A 21,241-nucleotide genomic window follows, 5' to 3' on the forward strand; every position below is an offset into this window, starting at 1 on the left:
CTTGATGGTAGGGCTTTGTGCAAGCCCGTCTGGGTAGGTACCACCCACTCACCAGTTATTCTACCGCCAAATAACAATACTCAGTATTGTTGTGTTCCGGTTTGAAGGGTGAGTGAGCCAGTGTAACTATAGGCACAAGGGACATAACATCTTAGTCCCCAAGGCTGGTGGCACATTGACAATGTAAGGAATAGTTAATATTTCTTACAGCGTCATTGTCTATGGGTGATGGTGACCACTTACCATCAGGTGGCTATGCTCGTCCACCAACCTATACCATAAAAAAAAACAAAGACTAAATATGCAGCAAATTCATTTATTAATAGATCATCTAAACAGTACAATAAAACATTTATTGAATGTGATTTATTTCATCTATCCCTTAAAAAATTCAAACTACACGTAAAAGAAATATCTGAAAGACTCTGAAGAGCCTTAATTTACTCATACATTTTTAATTAATTAATTATAATTTGATTATTTATTATTAAAATATGTTTTCTAGATTTAAAAATTTAATTTATATTAAATTAAATTATATAAATGAATTGTATAATTTCATGCACCTATTAAATATAAAAAAATGTCTTGTTTTGTAATTACTTATGATTAATTTATAAATGGAAACTGTTTTGGTTTAAGAATTGTTTTATATTTTTTATTTTATTGTAATTATTTCACTGTTTGTTTCCTGTTCACTAAATAAATAAATAAATTAAGTAAGTAAAGTAACAGCCTGTAAATTTCCCACTGCTGGGAGAAGGCCTCCTGCTCCATTAAGGGGGGGCTTGGAACATATTCTACCACGCTTTTCCAATGCGGGTTGGTGGAATGCACATTTGGCAGAATTTCGATGAAATTAGACAAATGCAGGTTTCCTCACGATGTTTTCCTTCACCGCCGAGCACGAGATGAATTATAAACACAAATTAAGCACATATATATAGTGGGTTTGATCCCGCAATCATCGCTTAAGATGCACGCGTTTTCAGCACTGGGCCATCTCAGCTCAATATATGTAAACACTACACGCATAAACAATTCCATAATACATGTGTCTTCTCTTATGTAATGTTTACAATTTGCAGCAACTATTTGTTGTATAATTAATTTCATTTGATGCAATCGCGCCGTTCATTTGATACTTATTACTTTGTAGGCAACGTCTGATGTAGGTTTCCACGTGTTTAATTACTGACATTTCTTCATTTAATTGAAGGATAATGTTCTATTTATAGCAGATAGTTCACGTTATATCAGTCACATCACTATGGGTGGTTTTTTATGTTATAGATTGGCGGACGAGCATATGAGCCACCTGATGGTAAGTGGTCACCATCACCCGTAGACAATGACACTATAAGAAACATTAACTATTTCTTACATCGTCAATGCGCCACCAACTTTGGGAACTGAGATGTTATGTCCCTTGTGCCTGTTGTTACACTGGCTCACTCACCGTTCAAACCGGAACACAACAATACTGAGTACTGTTATTTGGCGGTAGAATAACTGATGAGTGCTACCCAGACGGGCTTGCACAAAGCCCTACCACCAAGTAGTGTGTGGGGTTTGTATGAACACACGAACCCAAGTTTGTACCACTAATATGTCTTCAATTAAAATTATGAGTAAACCAATGTAAAACAGGTTTCCATTTCATAGAGCTTTAACGCTTTAGGAGACTTTAGGGGCGGGAAAATTAGGAGGATGAGGAAAAAATATCTTCGCGCTATCGAAAATACTTTCGTAATCTTCTAAAATATCATTATATAGTGTGTGATGATTAATGTTCTATTATAAATGAGTCATTTGACAATTTCGATGCTACGTCAAACTTCGAAATCCATTTTCGCTAATACTGGGCATTTTTACAATAATATTAAGCTGATCACTGTCGCAGGAAGTCTATATATTTTCACGGACTTATATCGTATGTGTGAATGAAAAAATGTGTCTTGAATTAACACTAAGCGCACCATAAAAAATATGTCATCTTCATCAAAATTAAAAACCCTCACCGTTTACATAACTACATAAGCTAAAAAATATTCAAGGTCAAACGTCAAAAGTATAAGTTTATTTGCATTTTAGGTTACTTTATTCATTTAATATTTTTCTCAAGTATCTATTTAAACACAGACACACATACATGCGTCTGTATGCGCTGTGAGCTGTCGTATAAAATGGACTTTTATAATCAAGTCATTGTGTAATTGAAAATCAATTGGTTACAAGGGTCGTTCTGCATCTGTATCATTTTGTTTTTCTTATTAATTCATGCAATAATCGAAGCTTCTAGACCAATACAATGTCCACTTGCAACGAGCTACACGGTTACGAATGTTCTAGACACAATTGGTACACCTGGATTTTACCTAACCGAATAATGTTCGAATTTTTGGAAGACACTACTGACCTCTACTCGTCTAAATTGTTAGGTCGAAGCTCCTAGACCAATTTTGGCTTCTAACTGTCACACGTTTACGAATGTTCTAGACACAATTGGTACACCTGGATTTTACCTAACCCATTAATGATCGAATTTTTGGAAAACTATCGACCTCTATTCGTCTAAATTGTTAAGTCGAAGCTTCTAGATCAATGTCCGATTGCAACTGTCACACGTTTACGAATCTTCTAGATACTGTCGTATCTTCTAGATACCTGGATTTTACCTGAGGATTGATGTTTGAATTTTTGGAAGACACTACTGACCTCTACTCGTCTAAATTGTAAAGTCAAAATTATAAGTTTTTGTTCTTCAATATGGAATTCATTTACTTATTGATTGTCAAAATCTGTCGGCACAACTAAAATCCATTACACAAAGAATTGAATCAAATTAAGTGTCAAAAATCTACAACCAGTATCACGGAAATTAACTTCTCGGACCTGATAAGAATCGGTAAATAAGACTGAGTAAGATGTATTTATTTACAAAGTCAATTGTGGACTTTTGATGGCTCCCATAAAACTCCGTGCTAGTGGTACAGCATGCAAAACTTATGTTTAAGAACTTTTATAATTTTGGTAAATGTATCAATAGTCTCAGTCTGTTTATCGATAATGTTATTGTACTTTTATGTTATATTATTGGTGATGTTGAATTATTTATAATACGAGGAATTTATCCTCTCTTCTAAGAAGAATCTGCGATAAATTGTTTCGTAATTACACTTACCAAGAAGTACCTACATGTCATTCTTAACTTATAGTAAGTCGTATCTTGTTTTAAAAATATACAATTTGATTGATCGTTAGTATGATCGCTTAAGACTTATAAAAAACTATATTTTATAAATATATTACCGATGCTATTAATATTGATATGTCATAATGTTTGCATGGAAACAAGATTTTATGGCCAAACGTTCGTGTTTTATACTGCTTTTATTATAATTATAAATATTTTAAAATAAAGAGCGTTTGTAAAATAAATCAGTATGCTTAAAAACTCCGACAGAATGTGGTCGCGAGAAAAAAATGTCAGGTAATAAATAAAACATTACAACACGTGAATGCTGATCAAAGTATAATGCTAGGTCTATCCCAACTGTGGGACAAATTACATGCTGTTAAGTTTACCTTTTAAAACAGAGGTTCTTCAAATAATATTTTGGGTATTATAAAATAATTAAAGTACAAATCAAATAACAAATTCTGTCCATTCCATTTTATAATGTCCCTAATTAATTTTTGTCGTCAGTGGAAAGGAGGAAACACTAAAACACCACATTGGTCATTTTGAAAAATGAAACTTGTTATTTATGTTTTAAAGCACATTTCCCAAATGTACAATACTGGCGCTTGAGTCTTATTAATTTATACTAACGATGTCTAAAATAACCGAATCCATGATCACATTGATCATTTTCAAAAATTAAGCTTATATCTTTTGTTTTAAATCACATTTCTCAAATGTACAATTTTGGCGTTTATGTCCTTTTTCATATCTACTAACGATGTCTAAAATAATCGAATCCATGACTTGTCTCTTTAATCGTCTGTGGCGTTATCGCTTAATTGTCAAATAAACAAATAAATAACGTTTTAATTAAGTAACAAGATACACGCACGCTTATAAAAAACTTGCACGAAATCACATCCAATTTATGCCATTAATTATTTTTATCTGTGGTACACTGGCTTAGACGACTAAAGGATTATTAAAAAACAAAAGAAAGAGATAAGTTAAACGATGTCTCCATTAGTAGTGATATGTTTTATTTATAAATAGGCAAAGACAAAACATTATAGAACCTTTTCCTCTGACATCTGTCAAACATTTTTTTTAATCCATAAACCAGCCAAATTTAATCATGATTTGGTAAGCTCGTTTTGAACTGGAAAATAAACATATTTATAATATGTATATCTTGACACGGTGAATTTAAAAATCTAAAAAGGTTTAAATATATATATTTCCGGGCAGCTACTAACGTAAGAATGTTTTGTTAAACCTTTCTTTATCTGAGATTACAACCTTACTGACAACTTCCTATGCACTTAAATAACACTTACCAACAAAAGCGGAGTGAATAAATAGCGCTACATCAACCAAGACCTCATTATTGCATTTCATTAGGCATGATGGTAGAGAGCGCATGCCTACCTTCATTTAAAAAAAAAAACTTATTACAAAGAGTTTATACGAACATATTATAATACAATCAGTATCAAGCTAGCTTATAACGTTTATGAGATGTTTCCAATTGGAATCCGATTCATCTTCGAAAATTGTTCACGACACCTCTTGTTATCGTAGCTGATGGTCAATTCTACTTTACTGTTATCGTTTCGATACGATGTCGATTATATTTCGATCAAATTTAGACTGAACTGCAACTCGATTTTTGTGTTAGTTGAACGGGACGAGATTTGGGAGGCCCTGGGGCAACAGAGAAGTGGTTCCCATACTTATTTATTCATAAATTAATTAGGAAATTATTTTCTGTCTGTAACGTTTGTTTATATTTCATTTATTCTTTTTCGTCAGTAACTTTTAAAACAGCAATGTCACTATCATATCTATATCTAAACATATATTACATAAAAGTTCTTAACTCGTTGGGACATCTTTTCTGTGGGTCCCTCTCTTGTGGAGGCCTCGAGGCCTGCCCTGGTTGTCCCACCCTAAAAATACCCCTTTAATAGATGTTCAATGATTATGATTCAATTCGATTGCGTTAATATATTTTTTTTTTTTGTAAAATTTGCGCTCATATTTGCTGATATATAAATACGACAATTAGATATTGTAATATGTTTATTTAAATATCTTATTTAAAGACTATACTGTACTATATATATACTGGGGCAAAATGAACAAAATATAAGTACTTTATTTAAGTAGGCTTTTACAAGCACCATCTTTTCGGAATGTAGATTCTATCGAGAAGAACTGGCAAGAAAATCAGTATTTCATACACACGAAGTGAGTTATAAAAACTACTGATTATCCTAATCTAGATACTGACATTCAACGTTAATTATTGGTAAGTGTTTTGGTATAAGATTTTTTTAAGCACGTCAAATCTTCTTCGTTCGTTCACCCGCTCGTTATAAACAAAACAATTGCACAGTTGATGTGTTCTAATGAGTTGGAACGCGTGTTGTGTACGCGCAGATAAATAACATTGTTTGTGAGTAACGAACATTCTGTTTATTGGTGTGTATAGTACGACACAACTCAGATGTAGCATCGGCAAACTGCGTAAAATCAATCACATCCGAATTAAGTACGCTATCCCAAATTATCAATATTCATTTCTTATGTGATTATGATCTTTATACAAACGTTATAACTTGTAATATCATATGACCTAATATTTATTTACCTAATATTTATATTAGTCAATTTGACACGTCGATTTACATGCACTTGCTCTCTCGGGTTGAAATGACGCGAGAATCTATAGAGATGAATAGCGGAGCTATTTCTATTAGTTGTGTAAATCGGCAGTAATCGGTTTTATTGAATTTGCCGATGCTACAACTAAGTTGTGTCATACTGTACGTCTTTGAAGCAGAGGTACAACTAATCAATTTAATTTACTGTTAATTATTTTCTTTAACAGTCATTATTTTAAATTTCAAAGCTTTTTATCTTTATTGAATTTGAAAGATCTATTTAATTTCTGCAATATTCGTGTTCCGTAATTTATGAACTGTACATAGGATGTTTTAATAACGAAAGCCGTTTTACAATTGAATATTTATAATAAATATGTATTATTTTTGCATAGACTTCATCAAGACAGCTTAGTTTAATTCAACTCTCGTTTACGAACAAATGATTATATTTCACAAATAATATTTAAAATTTAAAATCAGCAGTTTCTGTAATGACCTATTTGGTTTATACTATATGTCAAAAACGATACCTTTTTTGTTCCCTATTTTACGAATAATTACATTCTCAGTATTGTATTCTCAGCTGTTTTAATTACTATTTAATAGTCCAGGCTTTACACGGATAACTTATTATTTATATTATTAAATGGGTAGACTTTTTTTTGTGTCCCCTAAATGAAATAGCTTGTAAGCCAACACATAAATTTGTACCAAAGATGCAGATCGATTCGGAGCAAGTTTTCGTTGATTTTTTGTTAACGTTTTTTTTATTATTTTAATGTGCTATATTACAGACGTCTTCTGACAGTTTTGCTTGTATTTTAACGATATATATACTAGTTGTGGGTTTTGTTCTTGTATCGTTACGGTGGTCAGAAATTAGGCATAGCTCTATTGAGTAGTTGAAGTTCGATCATGTTTCACACCAAATTTCATGAGATTCGGTTCAGTTTGGCCATACCAACGGACAGACAGACAGAGATACTTTATCGTATTAGTATAGATTTAAATCTCCTGGCCAGACTCGTATTTGAGATTATTAACCTTGACTGAAATTCATTGACGGTCTGAATGTCATTATAAAAGAGTTTTTTTTTTATAATTATTTTATATTTTGTCATATGCCTAAGTCTGTATACACTGGGTTAAGTATATGACAAAAATCATATTCATAATATATAATATTAGCAGCCTGTAAATTTCCCACTCCTCCTCCTTTTCCTTTGAGGAGAAGACTAGGATCATATTACATAACGCTGCTTCAATGCGGTTTGATGGAAAATTATACAAATGCCAGTTACCTCACGATGCTTACCTTTACCGTCAAGCACGAGATGAATTATAAACACATACTAAGCACATGAAAATTCAGTGGTGCTTGCCTGGGTTTGAACCCGCAATCATTGTTTAAAATGTACGCGCTCTAACTACTGGGCCATCTCGGTTATATACTAATCAAAATACTCTGATTCTATATTACTTTCACCATTATCTTTGATTAAATTAAAATTGTATGGAAGAGTTTTAATGTGTTTGCGTGTAATGTGTTAATAAATTCATTAAAACGTCAAAACAAGTATTAATAAAATATTAATATGCAGTCTATCAATCAAAATAACGAATACAAACTTAAAGCAGGTTTACATTTTATCGTGAGAGCAGTTTGTCATTTATGTAAACGTTAAAATAAATTCTTAGTCTGGAAGGTGAGACAATATTTCATGGTAATCATAACCCAGTATTAGTAGAATCAGAATTACAAGCTCTAATTGCATTTATTAAAATTAATGTTCGTTGAGTGTTCGAAATTTAAAAATATTTTATTTAAAAAAGCAAGGAGTTCGTATACAACTGTACTTAGTTTGAATACTTCTTTAAACTAAAAAAATAAATAATTGGTAAGTAAAACAAAGGCTTTATTCTTAGTTTAATTATGTATAAGATGATAATGTATAATATAGTGTGTATATATTTTTTTTAATTATTTTTTTTTGGTATACTGTAGTCATATTTTTTTTGTTGTTGCTTCGGCCATAATTGCTAATGAAGAGTTACGAAGAATTATTCCTAATGATCAAATCAATTTCACCTTCGTCTCAATGTACACCAATATATTTCTGTAACATTAACATAGTTTTAATGTCGTATCTTAAGATATACATATAAATATACTATCGGCTCTCCGGCTTCGCACATGTGGATCCAAGTTTTTTTTTGACCTTTTATTTACATATTTGTTGTTGCTTTTCCTCATGAAACAATTACCTGTTCTGTTTCAACTTATTTACAGAAAAACCTTAATAAATTATACACAAAATACAGCTAAACCTACCTTATGAATCCTTTCATCTATTAAGGAAAACCGCATGAAAATCCGTTGAGTAGTTTTGGAGTTTATCGCAAACATACAGACATACGCACTCGGGGGACTTTGGACTTTGTTTCATAATGCTTAGTGATAAAAGCTCGGTTCATAGTGTTAAAAGTAACGTCACGACAAGGGTGAGCCAGTTGAGCCGGCGATAAGTGTGTCGTCACGATATAGGGAACCGGCTCCGACTTCCGCCCGTATACATCTCGAAACAGAAATCATTCTCAACGTCCTACGCACTGAGCTCGGACTATAAGTAATAAATAACAATCTCGTAGGTAACTAATATACCTTTAATAATTTACATCTCTACATATAACGTTTTTTTTAAACATATTCACTTAGTAAACAACTAATAAATATTGCTTACTTAAGAAGATTTTGTTTATTTATTTGGGACACACTCAATTATATTAAATGTTTGAAATTATTTTAATAATAGACGAAAGAGCCACTAATTGCTAATACTTTTAACAATTCATATAGGATATGATTAATTGCCTTTTAATATAAGAAACAACAATAATATTGTAGCCTAATATACTCCCTATTATATCAGTTATCTGCCAGTGAAAGTCCCGTCAAAATCGGTCCAGCCGTTCCAGAGATTAGCCGGATCAAACAGACAGACAAACCGACAAAAATTGTAAAAAAAAATATTTGGGTATGTGTTCCGTTTATAAATACATATGCATTGAGTAAAAAAGTGCTATTTTGATATTACAAACAGACACTCCAATTTATTACATGTATAGATTAAGATTAAATTATTTGGAAAGTACACTGCTTACCTTCCCAATAACTAAGTCTTAATTAGTAAGACGTATATAGCGAGGTGTTGCTTGATATATACAATATTGATTGATTTTAATATTTCTCTTCATTTTGGGTCAAATAATATAAACATTTTAATAACAGAAGTTTTCTTTTAATATATTGACCAATCTAAATAGCAAGCCGCAGAAAATTTGAAGTATGCTATCGTTTATCCTGCGTCTCTGATTGGTTGGCTATTCTGACACCGCCATCCCATTGGACAATAAGGAATAAAATGCAATATCAGCGTTTTAATATACCCTCTTAGTCAGTTAATCTTTGGCTACTGTTATCGAATTATATTAAATGTTATTATTATTATTATTTTAAGGTATAGGTTGGCGAACGAGCATATGGCCCACCTTATGGTAAGTGGTCACTATCACCCATAGACAATGACGCTGTAAGAAATATTAACTATTCCTTACATCGTCAATGTGCCACCAACCTTGGGAACTAAGATGTTACGTCCCTTGTGCCTGTAGTTACACTGGCTCACTCACCCTTCAAACCGGACCACAACAATACTGAGTACTGTTATTTGGCGGTAGAATAACTGATGAGTGGGTGGTACCTACCCAGACGGGCTTACACAAAGCCCAACCACCAAGTATAATATTTAAAAAATATTTTTAAATTCAATATTTAAAAAAATAATTATAAAAATAGGCATACATATATTAACAGAGCGTCATAGTATTTTAATCTAATTAGGTCGCAAATTATAGATTTTAAGCATATAGCGAATTCCGTTAGTTTTATTATATATATAAATTTGTATATATTATATTATTCCAGTTAGATTAATGGCTTAAAGATTATTTCAACGATTGTTTAACCGTTATAAATCCATTTTCACCGATTTAATGTGTTAATTATATTAATTAATTTAGATTGTCACAGATTATACCGAAGCGTATTTAGATAGAGAGAAAGTTGCCAGTATAAAAATAAAGTTTGTTTTGACTATTGTTTTTGGGCGCGGTGGCATTTAAATTTCTTTTTTTTATTTCAATGACGCAAATGAAAGCTTAGACGGTCTAATAAATTTAATAATTTATCAACTGTTAGGTTAGGAATATATAATTGGATTTCTTGTTTATTTATTTTTAGAAAGTATATTAATATAAGAAAATTAAAACTAGCTAAAAGAAAACTTTCCAAAGGATGTTTTCTTAATACTTTTCTATTGAAACCAATCAAATTGAAATGACGTCATCAATGGACCAGCAGACCAAGCAGTAAGTACTCTAAGAATTCCAATTGTATCTCACCCCAGATACGTTGTTATACTATTTTGACACGTTAATCCATTAAAATTTATAACCTTTATAGCCAATGTTGCATATCAAAAACTGTCATATCTCGTTTGTCTTCTGAGGCGCGTTTCGAGTTTATTCTTACCGAATCTAACTAAATTTGGCTGAATCAATACAAAAAAAAGAAAAAAAAGCGATGCTTGCTATCCTGTTTTAACCTAATACATAAGAAAGAAACAGGTATGTATATTGCTAGTAAATTAGTATAGACATTAACAACATAATCAAAACCGAGCATTGCATAATTCACCAAGTTATTTCCCGTCTCGTTTGAGATATTACGCGAAAACACTATCCGTTAATTGTATGTTTTGTGTAGGAAAAGCTGACTGACGTTGCATACCGCACCTCATAATTATATATCATTGGTTTTTACTTTGTTTTTTTGTTATGGCAACTATTTAAACCCGTCGCTGTTCCACTGCTTATGAGGCTACATATCACAAAGTCCACAGGTCATTGGCCGGGTCGAGTCATTAAGAAAATATTGAGTGTTCTGATAGAAATCCGTAAGTTAAGAAATTTTAAGCATTTGACAAACCTCGGAAAGCACATAAAACCTTTTTTGAACTGACCTTTTTGGAGAGAAAACCTGTCGCGAGATTTTGAACATCGTGATAGGAAATCACTATTGACAATATCTAAAAGTAAATCTGCCACGTAAGTTAAGAAATTTTAAATTTTTGACACACCTCGGAAAGCACATAAAACCTTTTTTGACCTGACCTTTTTGGAGAGAAAACCAGTCGCGACATTTTGAATATCGTGAAAGGAAATCACTATTGACAATATCTAAAAGTAAATCTGCCACAACCCCCATCCCCTTTTTAACTAATTGGGGGTAAATGTTTACGTAAAAGCAGCGCATCGTAACTCAAAAGTTCATTATCTCTACGAAACGTTATATAATCGGTTCAACGACTTAACCTTGAAATCGGCAGAGATACAACGCATTATCATAATATATATCGCTATTAATATGTCTGGTATGAGTGTAGTATTATTGTTTACGGCTTTTATAAGTTTTGTATGGTTTTAAGTTAAATACATCTATCTCTCTCTCTCTTCAATGATCTGTCATTTGAAAGAAGAACACACAAAAGGTGTCGTGGGATCTTTGGTTGGAACGAAGTTGCTTTTACTATATATCATGTATTGAAAAACAGACACAATGCAAATTAATACAAAATTTTAGAGTAGTAGTAAAGTAAGTAAAGTAACAGCCTATAAATTTCCCAGTGCTAGGATAAGGCCTCCTCTTCCATTAAGGAGATGGTTTGGACTTTGGAACGTATTCCACCACGCTGTTCCAATGCGGATTGGTAGAATGTACATGTGGCAGAATTTAGATGAAATTAGACACATGCAGGTTTCCTCGTGATGTTTTTCTTCACCGTACAGCACGAGTTGAATTATAAACACAAATTAAGCATAGTAGTCGCCTGGATTTGAACCCGCAATCATCGGTTAAGATGCACGCGTTCTAACCACTGGGCCATCTCAGCGCTCATGTGTTCAATTTTAGAGTAATTAATTACAATAACAAAGTTAAAGCAGTAGAAAGAATGTTTATACTCGTATATGTAAAAGTTGGTTGGGACGATTTCTGCCTATAACGTTGAATTTCTTGTAATATCTTGAATAAACATGTTATTAATACGGTATGTTAATATGCAGGGTAGCGTGCTCATTTAAAGCCAGTGGCGGATTTACAAATTTGCCGCTAATAGGCTATTCGATTTTTGCCGCCCCTACTTTTAAAATTCTATACGTTTTTTTTAGTTCACAATCACAATTTATATATAGTCTTCTATCGTCCTCATTACATCGGTTTTTCCCGTTATTGGTATGATTATGAACTAGATGATATTTCTGTCGGTTACTAGATTATTTTTGCAACCCGCTATGTTTATGTAGTGTTAGTATACGGATTACGGATGTAATGTGTATGCATATAATTATAAGATATATTTATTACTGTAAGATAAAGACAATTTGGGCTAAATTAGCCGCCCCTCTAAATCTGCTACCCAAGGCTCCAGCCTACTTAGCCTATTGGTAAATCCTGCACTGTTTAAAGCATACTCATTGAGAGTGTTGCGTGAGCTTGCGTTGGTTGAAGCATTGAAAGAAGCATGCTACTTTATAGCGCGTTTGACACAACTGCATATGCCCATTCAATATAATATAATATTATTTCCATTTTCACGTTTAATTTAGATAACCACAACACTATCTATATTAATATTGTAAATGAGAAAGTAACTCTGTCGCTCTTTTACGACCAAACAGTTGAACCGAATTTGATGAAATTTGGTATGAAGCAAACTTGAAATCCAAGAAAAATAGACTAACTACTTTTTTGCCTTATACATGATTGAAGGCATGAGCGAATACTAGTATTAAATAACAGGTGAAATATAAATAAATCACGTTTTATTATTAATAAAAAAAAAAGTAGAAAATATTTAATTTAAAATATATACAGACGTTCGATTAAGTAGCATGCTTCTTACAAACACTGTTTTCGTATACGCATGCTAATTGTTGGATACTAAGAATCGTATGCTCGACACTAGCTTGCTTCTGTGCAACATAGCTTTAATATTCCACGGTTTATGGTGAATCGTATATTACTATGTAAATTTCATTCAAATATATTCAATATTACTGGTAATGTTGGATGAAAAATATTAGTAGATATAGGAATACGTTTGATATTGTATCGTTTAATTGTAGTAGTAAGTATTGCTCCGGCTTTATACAGGTAATACAGCCCGTAAATTTCCCACGGCTGGGCTATATAGTGGTGCTTGCCTGGGTTTGAACACGAAGTCATTGGTTAAGATGCACTCGTTCTACACACTGGGCCATCTCAACTCTTCTTTTCTTTCTTTTTCTTCTTTCGCACGGGAATACTCAATATTCTACAGAAATTGTTTATATACGACATCACATTAGAAACATCTAAAATTATTAGTGTTTCTTTACTATATTATCCATGTATCCATTATCGAAATCCTAAAAGCGTACATAGGGTCGGAGAGACGTAAGCGACATTGTTTTATACTTTGTAATAATGATAATAATTACATAGTCTAAAGGTATATAATGGTTTAAATTATTGTATAGTGAAGTAAATAAATATACTTATGTTGTGAAAATAAAAATCTATAAGTAACTCTGTCTGTCTGTCGCTCTGTCACCAAACCAATGAACCGAATTTGATGAAATTTAGTATAAAGCAAATTTGAACTCTGAGGCAAAGACATTGGCTACTTTTTTGACTAATATGATAATTAATCCTTAAAACGCGACAGAAGCTGGTGACAAGTATTTATAAATACATAATACTCATATTTATATCTCTTAAAAGTTGGTGTCATATTTGATAATTCTTTATTCAAATTGGTTCATAAAAGCACTCAATATCGTAATGTTACAGTGTTAGATGCTACGGAGAAGACCCAGCAAGATATTCAGTAGGTACTCTTTCATACAATTTTAATTACAGAGTTTTACAGTAAAGTGTAATTAATATTTTATATATCTTGTCTAGAAGTCAATAAATACTAAGTTTTAATTTTTTATTTATTTTATCTTTAATATAATCTTGTATAGAGTAATACGCTTTATTAATTTTTTTGATATCTTTTTTAAATTTTTTTAATATGCTAAGTTAAAACTGTTAAAACTGTCAATATGTCACCATTACCAAAAATGGTTAAAATTTTACTAATTTATAATTTAAAATTCAATTGCAATATTTAACCTACACATACTAATATATGGAGTCGAATTAAAACTCAAAAAGTGAATTATCGAGTCATTATAGCCTGCTGTGATGGTTGACCGGTTACATGATATGTATATTAACCGATGATTCGGAGTTCGAACCCATCGCATGGACCACTGAAGCCATGTGCTTAATTTGTATTTACGTAATTAAAGCAAAGTTGGAAGGTGATGCGAAAAAAAAGAATTATACGTTATTTGAGCTGAGATGTCCCAGTGGTTAGAACGCGTTCATCTTAACCGATAATTGCGGGTTCAAACCCAGGCAAGCACCGCTGATTCATGTGCTTAATTTGTCTTTATAATTCATCTCGCGCTCAGCGGTGAAGGAAAACATCGTGAGGAAATGTGCATGCGATAAATTTCATAGAAATTCTGCCACATGTGTATTCCACCAACCCGCATTGGAACAGCGTGGTGGAATATGTTCCAAACCTTCTCCTCAAAGGGAGAGGAGGCCTTTAGCCCCGCAGTGGGAATTTACAGGCTTTTGTTGTTGTATACGTTATTTATAACGCAATACAGATTTTTTTTAGTTCCTTTTTTATTCGACGTTTTAAAAATAAAAGAAAATCTCTTGAAATTTGACAATAAGAGAACAACTACAACCTACTGGATCCAACGATAGCTAAGAAGCATTCCTATGACCTGACGTACAAAAAAAAATTAAGTCTGTTCAACTTAAATCTAGTGTAGAAAAAGTAGAAAACGAACACACGCACAATGGTATTATAGATATAAATATATTATTATCTTTATATTCATCTCAACTTCTAATTCAAGCGTTTCTTATCACGAGACAGCACAACACGTGCCAGTTGACTAATGACGAAATTAAAAAGAAATTAGAAAAAACACATGTAATTAGTATTTTTGAGAAAATAATATAAATATGATATTAAATTTAAATTTAGAATATGATTAATTAGGTTTTTTTGTTGATATTCCTTGTAATAAATTAGTAAGTATGAAATTAAACAAAGGCATTCGAATGAATCGATCAGATTAAGCAAGACAAGCTTTCCTTCAATATTAATTTGTCAAATTTATCTTATGTTCAGTGCTGGTTATCATCAAGTGTGTATACACAACTAGGCATCCTACCAACGCAGAAACAGCTCCAAAACTAGGAAGGAGGAAAGGAGGCTTAAGCTGTTTTAGCAGCGAATATATCAATAATTAAATACATATGTACTTTGCAAATAAAAATACATAACAAGTAGTAATCATCCCTATATATTCTGGAATAGAACTTATTAAAGTATATGCTGAGCGTTAAATAGATTGTGTATTAATAAGATTGTGTTAATATACAATATTATATTTAACGTAAATAATCTGTACTAATATTATATATTAAATGTTAAAGTATCTCTGTCTGTCTGTCTGTCACTACCAAACGAATGAACCGAAATTGATGAAATTTGCTTCATCATAGCCATGAACCTTCCTTGAGGATAGAATTTTTTTTCCCTAACATGACAACCAACCTCCTAAAACGCGAGCATAGCCGCGCTCAACAACTAGTATAAAATATAAAGATCGTGTACCAAAATGTAATCATTTAATACATGTATTGATCCTTCAACATATTAAAACGAACACTCAAATGTGTTTTAAAACAAATATGTATGTTTCATAAATGTCATTATAATCACAAGCTTAAACAGTAGTTTAACACAAAGTTATAACATTTCCAGAAAACGTTTATATCTAAATCAGCGCTTAAAAGCTCAAAGCCCCCAGCTTTCTTATGAAGCTGTAATCGTCGTGACAGAGCTTAATAACACCAGGTCATTACGAGATGAAGAGGGCATAGACAAGATATTTCTAAGAAACACAAGAAAGGCATTTTATAATGTAAAGTTCACTAATTTATATTCTTCTATAATAAATTAAGACTTGTGTCGAAAATTAACATTTTTACGTAGTTTTTTTTTTTTGATGTCATCTTATTTCTGACCTAGCACGTTTTTCAAGTATAATAAAATGTTTGTTGGGTTTTTTTAAATGTTTAAAATATTTTTTAACGATTGTATATATAGTATATATAGCTCTAAAACTTAATTTGAAAAAAAAAACTTACTCAAAACTGCCACCATTACTTGGTTAATTTTGCTTCCTTCGGAACAATATTTTTTCACTGTATATTTCAACATTTTTAATTATTTTTTTTATCACAGCCAAAATATATAAAACCTCACGAGCTACTTATAAATAAAAAATAAAAAAAAGTTTTGTTATAATCTGTTTTAAAATTATGCGGGAACGCGCGCCTTGTCCCGTGTTCTTATTTCAAATGAGCATACCATGGTTGGACCATGTATCCGACTGAACATAATCGTATAGGTCCATTTACGTTACGGTCACATCTGCGACGACAGCGCGAAATTTTATTAATTCATTTCATTAGATACAAAGATGTTACTGCAGCTTTGTTACTAAACATCATTATTTTTTTTTTGCTGATTTATCATGCTCTATTATTATTCACATTAATGAAATTATTTTGTTCAATAAGTTTTTGGTACTGGAATTAAGCCCAAATATTTCTATGTAAAGTAGGGTTGACTCGTGTGAAAAATGGTGGTTATATAATGAATTAACAACATCGACAAATATACTTTACACACATATATATTATTTAAATATACATGAGGCAATAAATCGATAATATATAAAACTAAAAGCTTCTTAGACAATAATCCAACTTGGAGATTAAGAGATCACTCCAGTAAAAGCCAATTTAATATAAAAAGTTTTTAATTATAAACACAATAACAGCCAATATAGTTTGAATAGTGATAGTCTACAGTGCGTGAATCTTGCAGATTATTGTATCAAGTACTTATAATAGCAGAAAAGAGGAAACCAGTATAAGCCAGATCGAAGTCAGCTAACTCGCAATTGAGGAGAATGATGAAATTAGCTCCAAAATTTCATCAAAGAAGCTTTAAACCAGTGACTAACAACAAAAAATGTTGGGTCTTTTTCTTTCAAATGATAAATCAGTGTTATTGGAAAGGGATACCAAATGTTTATTAAAACATACGATAACCACAAATCGCCAGTTAGCGATAAGCTGGTCAAACACAGAAGAAGATTCTTTTTATTTTCTAATAAATAGATTGTAAGGATCTTTGCTTTTCAGGTTTTTGCGAAGAAACCTATAAAAGGTATAACAAATTTATTGTTATTGATTTTATCTAAAATTATAAATGGGGCGATAAAATCAATATAGATGATAAAAAAGCGTGGAGTTAATACCTGTTGACTTCCAAGCAGGATATATTAATTTAAATAATTGTATTTAACTAACATGACTGAATTTTTTAAATGTAAAAAAAGAGTAACTACTGAGTTTCTTCACGGTAGAACCTATGTATTTTCCGAATCGGTGGTAACTTCACTTAATTGTAAAATGACGATTCAAAAGTGCTTGTAAAAGCCTACTTGAATAAAGTTTATTTTGATTTGATTTGATTTGAATAATGATATTTTTGGTAGTGCTTTTATGAAATACTACTAAACCCATGAACATGAAACGTATACCAGAAGAAACAGCTCGAATATAAACTATCAGCAAGGCTATACCATGAAACAAGATAACGTTTGCTGGCGGTTATGATAGTTTAATTATGATTTTATTGATCTTCGTCATCAATAAAATACACAATCATTGTATTGACTAGAGAAACTATACAATAATTGTGTATTATTTTATATGCTGTTTTTTCATTTTTACATTTTTCAATTGTTAAAAATTACCTCTATTTAAAGTAAAATGATAATCTTAAATCTTTCATTTTCTTAAGATGCACCAGATAACCTGGTTCCCCTCTAAAGTCATCACCTCATAGTGTATAAGATATAATATTTGATGGGTCACAACACCTTACGATCAACGGTCCGCTAGGTTATATGCTGTGTTTACCGAGAATTTTCTCCTCTCTGGGACTCGTTGTCAGTTAATAAATATACCCAATTAATTTCGAATACAAAAATAGTTATTAGTAATAAAGTAGTTATTTTAATTGAATTATGATATTGTGAAAATATGTAAATAAATCTTAAGCCAGATTTCTTTTCCTAATAGCTTCTGATTGGGTGGAATGTTTTTATAATCTCAGGGTATGTTTGAAATAGAATTCCAATTATCCAAATATGTCTCGACGTTCAAAAAAATATCTGACAAATTTGAAATATTTCAAAAAAGTAATATTGGTCGTGCTTGGGTAAAAAATAATTGTATCATTTCGTTTTCAACGCGAAACGTTTTTCTAATTGGAAAATGTACTTAATTATTGCTTTGTGCAATCCCATCTTTGTTTACTCATTATATTTTCTACCGCTAAACAACAGTACTTAGTATTTGTATTCCAGTTTGAAGCGTGAGTGAGCCAATACAACTGTAGGCACAAGATACATAAAATGTTGGTGGCGCATTGGTGATATGTGGAATTATTATTTCTTGCAGTGCCAATGCAATTAGGTAACGCATAAAAGGCATAAAATGCTATTGGTAATTTTTACAAGCTTATAATTTAAGTTGTGCGTCATCAGTCATAATATAGTAAATTTTTAAGTTAAAGTTACACAACCTGTACATTTCCCACTGCTGACATAAGGCCTCCTCTTCCATTAAGGAGAGGGTTTTGGAACATATCACGCTGTTCCAATGCGGGTTGGTGGAATGCACATGTGGCAGAATTTCGAGGATGTCAGACACATGCAGGCTTCCTCACGATGTTTTCCGTCACCGCCGAGCACGAGATGAATTATAAACACAAATTAAGCACATATATGTAGTGGTACTTACCCGCAATCATCAAAAATTCTTAACGTTGCTACAAAAATAGAGGTATTACTCATTCTCAATATAGTACGGAACCCGCGAGGTGCGAGACCAGTTCATTCTTAGTAGTTTTTTTTCTATTTGTATTCAATCCTTTCGTTCGTCTCTTTACTCATGCAAATACGAACGAACAAAAATAGAAAAAAAAGTTATTAAAATGTATGCATTGAAACCAGTTAATCGTTTCGGAGAAATATGGCAATGCACATACGAACAGATCATTCAATAGTATTTTATTTTTACTTTAAATTGAACTTACATTTTTAAAGCCGAGATGGGATAGTCCAATTTAAAGAGGTCATTCAGAGGTCAACTGGACGATGATGGTTCATACAAAACGAAATTAAGTGTTAACTTGCTATTTGGCATGATCTAAGTTAATCTTTAGTATAGTTGCCAGCCTGCCTGCCCAGGTAAAAATTCCGGTCGATGTCGGTACATGTCGATTTTTTTTATATTACTAGCATTGAATTTGTAAATTGGTAGTTTACACTCTCGTTTATCGAATATTTTCTAGTATTGTCGAATTTGTCGTCCTATCGGACGGACTAAGAGAGTGTGGGAATGTGTTTGTGCTCAGACTTGTTAACATTATGAATGGGCGCCGTGGCAGAAATCGTGGCAAAACATAATCTCAAACAGCTAGCATAGTGGTAACTGTTCCTGTGGTGAAATTTACCATAACCTAATATTATTCTTTTTTTGATTATACATAGTGAATTTACACGTTCTTTTGGCTCTATATGATCGTAACATAAAATCATATAGCCTTATTTTAATTCTTAACACACCTAGAAGCGTACATATATAGTAGTAAATTAGTAGTTAAATGAAAACATATAACTGAATATTGATAATGGCTTACCTACATCACACAGCACAATTTTCCATGGGTTGTCTGAAAAAGATGACTAAATAGACATCATATATAAATCTATATATTATATTATCTGCCCGTTGAACAACGCAAAATTTTTTTTTATTTTTATTTATGTTTTTGTTTTTAAAATTATTATGATATATATTAAAGTATAACATTTGACCAATCTTGTCTATTAAAACAAATTAAGCGCGTTGGAATTAATTTCTGTAAATACGTATCTACTTATACCATTAATAACATTAAATTAATTTAATTTAATAAATAAATAAATTTAAATAAATGGCAACTAAATTTCATACAAAGTGCGTGTCACAATGTTAACAATATATACATAATTAGCGAACCGCCCCAGCTTTGCCCGGTATACAAAATATATTACAAAAGTTATTATGACATCATATTAGAAACTTCTGAAATGATCAGTGTTTCTTTTGTCTTCCTCTCGAATCAATCTATCTATTAAAAAAAACCGCATCAAAATCCGTTTTTAATTTTAAATATCTAAACATACATAGGGACAGACAGCGGTAAGCTACTTTGTTTTACACTACGTAATGATTATTCATTAAATTTACACACAGGTTCATATGCAATGCAAAATAATTATAGCAATGAAATGATTACATTCGGCACGTTATATTAATATATAAGTATTTACTTCCAAGTAATGATTAATATTAAGACATTTTTGTTTATGTTTTCTTTTTAATTTTTGGCTATGGGTAAAATCTTATAAGCGGAAATAAGCTTAGGTAGCACCATAAATGTATTGTAGTATATATTACCTTATGAATAGTCTCCCAAATGTATGTATCTCCTGTGCGACCTATCTCACGCCTTTTAAAAAGGCGATTCATGATAATTTTATGGACTTTTTTGTACAAAATGTATCTTTATGAACAAGTGATTGTTTGATTTTTCCTGTTGCCTTAATTTCACAGTTGTTTCAATTAGATCATGTATGATGATAATTATTATAAAAATCAATTGTCATTTTTCTCACTCCTCTCGTTTGAACGGAGCGTTGGCGACTTTGATACAAATATTTAAAGTAGAAAACGCTGTAAACGCCATTTCTTTCAATAGGCAATAACGCAAAAGAACTTATAAATTAATCCTTAATATCATTATGTGTAAATATTATCAATTATTCCAGTTTTTTCTTTATAACCAATAGTATTTCAAGTATTTATAAACATAATTAGAGTAGTAACTAGTAACTACATTAGGTTGTGATGAGTTTTGATTCTTGTCGCTGCTTAAAATTATAGTTTTTAATCTTTTCAATAAGTTTGTTTTTATTTTATTTTTAACTTTGAACTTGATGTATCACTGCACGCAAAGTC

The 21,241-nt window shown here is 31.5% G+C and overlaps 1 protein-coding gene across 1 annotated transcript in view; it reads right to left on the bottom strand.

Moving 5' to 3' along the window:
• The window catches only part of LOC124540339 (facilitated trehalose transporter Tret1-like), a 31,394-nt gene extending 14,895 nt beyond the window's left edge, over positions 1 to 16,499 (bottom strand). Inside the window, exon 1 of the mRNA XM_047117855.1 lies at positions 16,244 to 16,499. Within this exon, the coding sequence (XP_046973811.1) occupies positions 16,244 to 16,316 (73 nt within the window). The 5' untranslated portion in view covers positions 16,317 to 16,499. The remainder of the gene's footprint in view (positions 1 to 16,243) is intronic.
• Between the last annotated feature and the right edge of the window lie 4,742 nt (positions 16,500 to 21,241).

The sequence above is a fragment of the Vanessa cardui genome, chromosome 24, assembly GCF_905220365.1.
Source record: "Vanessa cardui chromosome 24, ilVanCard2.1, whole genome shotgun sequence".
Lineage (NCBI taxonomy): Eukaryota > Metazoa > Arthropoda > Insecta > Lepidoptera > Nymphalidae > Vanessa > Vanessa cardui.